A 4,619-nucleotide genomic window follows, 5' to 3' on the forward strand; every position below is an offset into this window, starting at 1 on the left:
TGATTATTATGAAAAATAATAAGCCATTCATTACATTGGTAACAGAGGTTTTCACCTTACAGAGCATTTTCGCAAACAGGATTTTTATCTGCTTGGAATAAACTTTTCTAGCCGTTATATTTGACTGGAAGAACTTTAAAGGATGAGGACAATAAATGAAAACAGCCCACACACCTAGTTCGACTGTGCGAGGGGTGAAATACACACGTGCGTGGTTGCAAAACCCACCGCAAATCCTACCTACAGTCGCGCCTTGAGAACGAACCGCGGTCAAGTCTCTGATGAGGTTCAACAGCCTCAACGCACCGGCGATGACACAGAAAACAAACAGTCCCCTGCAAAATAAAGCGGCAGCAGCCACCACGAACGCCCCCCTCTCTGGCTGCCGTCCTCGTGTGTTTATCTGAAAAAGGATAAAAATTTTTAAAGCTTTTCGCTCCCTCTTTGAACTAGCTGCTGAACAAACAAACAGGCACGACGGAAATAATAGAAGTCCATGTTAAGAGAAAGAACAAGAAATTTATTCAGGAATTGACAAAACAACCAAAGTGCTCTAGTTCTCTCTAGAAAATTTGGTCCTCCAAACGACACTCGACAGAACAACCGGGTCTGGGGATGGCGGGCAGGCCGGCTCACGAGCCCGTTAGGTCCGACCGCTGCCCAAAGTGCGAGAAGCAAAACATTTGGAAAACAAAAATCAGGGTCGGGCCACCCCTGTAGCGTCCGCCAGGCAGGCCGTGACCTCCCGGCACTCCGGGCTTGCATCGGAAGATCCGGGAAAATTCGTTTTTGATTTTTTGTTAATAGGTAGAAGGGGAAAATCCCCTAATTTGTAGAGGAGACCACCTTTTACTGAGCATATTCCCCTACCTCTCTGAAGACAGGTTTTTGCAGGCCCGACAGGCAGGAATTCTACTTCCAATTTCCTGCAAGAGATTTTCATGTTTTCCTTAAGCAAACTCCAAGGCCACAACACTTCACCGGTTTTCCCGGTGAATTATTTTCCTTAACAAATATAGTTTAAAATATGATCTAAAAAAGCCCTCCTGATCTTTTTAGCAAACCTAGCCAGCTGCCCCGGCCTGGAGGGGCCGAGGCGGCGGGATGGAGAGCGAAGGAAACGCAGCCTTTCTCCGAGCCGGGATGTGGTGTAAACCCGGGCGTAGGCCGCCCGGCGAGGCGGACCGGCTTCCTGCTCGGGCCCAACCCCCATCCTGCCCAGTGGGACCTGGGGAGCGACTTCTGAACAACTTCAAGAGGGTACGGAGCAAATACTCGTTCGTTCCTTTTCCCCGCGTCTCGGAGCTCGAAGTCCGCCCAGACCCGCTCTCCTAGGCAAGAACAGCGCGGCAGCCGGGCGGGCAAAGCTGAGCGCGAAGCGCACCGACCTGGGGGAGATTGCCAAGCGGTCTGCGCCGCCGACGCCTGGCCGCGCCTCAGCCTGGGCACTTCTCTCCGCGGTGAATTTTGGCTTGGGGCGTCCAGCCCAGACGCTGGGGCGCCGCGAGGAGACGAGGCCTACAGAAAAAGTGCGCGGAGAGGCGGCCTGCAGGAGGGAGGAGAGAAAGGGCATAGAGGGCAGGGAGGCGAGCACAGGAGGAGAAACGGAGGAGACAAAGAGGAGCGAGAGGAATCGAGGTGAGCGAGGAGGCGAAGAGGGGCCGCGGGCGCTGGCTCAGCAGACAGCGCCCTGTGGGCGCGCGGTCGGGCTAGGCGGTGGCTGCGGCCAAGGCCGCGTCGCGCGTCCCTGCATCCTCGCATCCTGCGTGCGCTGAGGGACTCTCACAGATCCAGGCGCGAGTGCAACGCGCCGGTCTTGCTGTCGTGGTCCCAGTAAGAGCAATGCATCATGGCGAGCTCGGGCTGTCGGGAGCAGGCGAACTGCAGGCCGGGGGCGTTGGTGGGCGCGGGCGCCGGGGGCGCGGCAGTAGCGGGGCTGGCAGGGCTGAGCTGGCCCGGGGGCGGTGCAGCGGCCCCGTGGTGCGGCGGGACTGGCGGGGGTGCGGCGGCCGCGTGTAGATGATGTGCGTGCGGGTGTGAGTGGGAGTGCGGCGGCGGCGGCGGGGGCGCGGCCGGCGGGCCCCCCAGGCCGTTGTACGAGTTCACTACGCCGGTTGGCAGCGCCATGCTCTGCACGCGTGAGTACGGCCCGTAAGAAGCGGCTGGGCCCGCCAGCCCCTTGACCACCGCTGCGGCTCCGGGACTGCCCGGCCCCGCGGCCGCCGCCGCCGCTGCGGCCGCCGCAGCAGCCGCCGCCATCTGGCAGGAGGCGTAGGGCATGGGCGAGGGCGGCTGCGGGAGCGGCCACGAGTTGTTGAGGAAACCGGACTGCAGGTACTTGGGGGGCGCCAGGTAGCCATAGCCGTCGGCCCCGGCGCCCGCCACGCCGCAGCCACCCGCGGCGCCCCCGGCCCCAAAGAGCCCCTTGCCGGGCTGGAAATGCGCGGGGGGCGGCCGGAAGGGCCGCTTCATGCGGCGGCGGCGCCGGTAGTTGCCCTTCTCGAACATGTCCTCGCAGGCCGGGTCCAGCGTCCAGTAGTTGCCCTTGCGCTCGCCGCCGCCCTCGCGCGGCACTTTGATGAAGCACTCGTTGAGGCTGAGGTTGTGGCGGATGCTATTCTGCCAGCCCTTCTTGTTCTTCTCATAGAACGGAAACTTGGCGATAATGTACTGGTAGATGCCGGACAGCGTGAGTCTCTTTTCGGCGCTCTCGCGGATCGCCATGGCGATGAGCGCCACGTACGAGTAAGGGGGTTTCTGCGCCGGGTCCGGCTTCTCCGGAGCTGTCCCGGCGCCACTGCTGCTCTTGCTTGGGCTCGGCGGCGGCGCCTCAGGGTCCTTGGCTGCGCGGCCGGTCTCCGGGGCCAGCAGGGCCCCCGCGGCGTCCTCGGGCTCGGGGTAGCTGGCCATCATGACAAAGCCGGCGCGCAGCAGCCGGGCAGCCCTCGCTCTCCTCTGCCGGCGCTGGCGCGGCGGGGAGTCTGGGCGCGCAAGTCCGCTCGCGGCCGAATCTCAAACTTCTGGAGTCGCCTGATGCCGCGGCGCCTGCTCGCTGGCGGCCTCTCGCTCCTCTCCACTCTTCTTTCCCTTCCCTTGGGGAGCAGCCGGAGTAGAGCTCAGCCTCTGGCCATGGGGAGTCTTCCCAACAGAAGGGGCTCCGGCCTCGCTGCCCCTCCCCGCCAGGCCAGTCCCCGCCTCGGTGGGTTTTCTTCACTGAGCTTTCCCCCTCCCCCACGCTCGGGTTTTCGAAGCACGACCCGCGTCTCAGGCTGAGCTGCCGCCCCGAGTCCCTAGTGCGCCAGGAGCCTCGCTCTGTTCTGATTCGTATGGGCTCCGCCGAGTTCCGCTTGCGTCAGGCGCCTTCGCCCCTATAGCTGGGCGGCCAGTCTTGCACGGGCGAGTTCATCTCCAAGTCACTTTTTGTAAACGCGCCGCACAGCCTGGGCTGGCCTGCCCCCTCCCTGCGAGCTTGGGGGCCCGGCGGACAGCCCGGCTCACGCTCTCGCACGCCCTGGAAATCGGCCGGTGTTCGTTCTGCGGGTCCGTTCGCACTCGACCCCGTGTCCAGAGAGCTTGGGCCCTAGCGAGGAGAGGCGCGCCAAGTCTCCTCGCAGCTTTCAGGTGAAAGAAAAATGACTCCTTTGCTCTGCCCTTTGCTGCTATCTTGGGACTAAACTTCTAGCTCAGAGCTGGGAGAGGGGCGGGACAGCGAGGGGGCTGGACGGGGGTGGGGTGGAGAGAGCTGCGCGGTGGCTTTGGGAAAAATCAGCCCAGAAACGCGTGTCCCTGAAGGAAGAAACCTCGGCTTGGCCAGTTCCTCGAGCTCTCAGAGTGACTGGGCCGGGTTGGGGCGAGGGAGAGGATCGCTGGGAAGAGGCGTCCAGGGGCTCCGCCTGAAGCCCTCCGCTCTTCCTTGGGCTGCTCTGGACCTAGGGACCAGACGCCGCTCAGAATGCATGCGGTGATCTACGGGCTAGATGTGTGCTTTAATACGAAGTAGACCCCATCCTGCCCCTGCTCCGACACAGGCGACAAGGTTACCGCCGTGGATCTTTGGGGAGGAGCTGTGTGTGTAAGGGCACCACCAGCACATCTAGGAGTCAGGGCGAGGGTCTGCCTCTGCGACACTGAGATACCAGACGCCCAGGTGCACGTGCATGTGCGTGTACAAGGTGCGAGATTTTAGGGGTAAAACAGTTATACTTATAGATAGGTAATATGTGTATCTCGGATCAGAGTAAATGTGGCTCAGGGAAATTACCTCTTTGTTTTTCTTCTGTCCTCCTCTCCCTCCTTTCTTCATTCTTCCCTTCCCTTGACCCTTTACCTGCTTTCTTTTCTTTCTCAATTCTCCCCGCCTCCATCGCTGCCAGTGTATATATTTCTATTACAGACTAGGAAGAAAAACAGGCTGTGAGGGAGGCACTTTTCCAAACCTCTCTCCTGACGAGCCATTTGTTCAGATCTCTCTCCAGGGTTGAGGGGTGCCTCAGTCATCTACCTTCAGCCGACGTTTGATCGGGGCCCAGTTGCATGTGTGTGAACAAACAATTGTCCCAGGGGAAATGAGCGATGGCAAAAAAAAAAAAAAAAAAAAAGAAAGAAAGAAAAAAAAAGAA

General features: G+C 60.4%; 1 protein-coding gene across 1 annotated transcript; it reads right to left on the reverse strand.

Annotated features, from left to right (window-relative positions):
• Positions 1-501: 501 nt before the first annotated feature.
• FOXL2 (forkhead box L2) lies at positions 502-3,642 on the reverse strand. Its single transcript, XM_028518957.2, has one exon. It carries the CDS (start codon positions 2,911-2,913, stop codon positions 1,783-1,785), a length of 1,131 nt encoding a protein of 376 aa, XP_028374758.1. The 5' UTR covers positions 2,914-3,642; the 3' UTR covers positions 502-1,782.
• Positions 3,643-4,619: the final 977 nt, after the last annotated feature.

This window comes from Phyllostomus discolor, chromosome 7 (genome assembly GCF_004126475.2).
Source record: "Phyllostomus discolor isolate MPI-MPIP mPhyDis1 chromosome 7, mPhyDis1.pri.v3, whole genome shotgun sequence".
Classification (NCBI taxonomy): Eukaryota; Metazoa; Chordata; class Mammalia; order Chiroptera; family Phyllostomidae; genus Phyllostomus; species Phyllostomus discolor.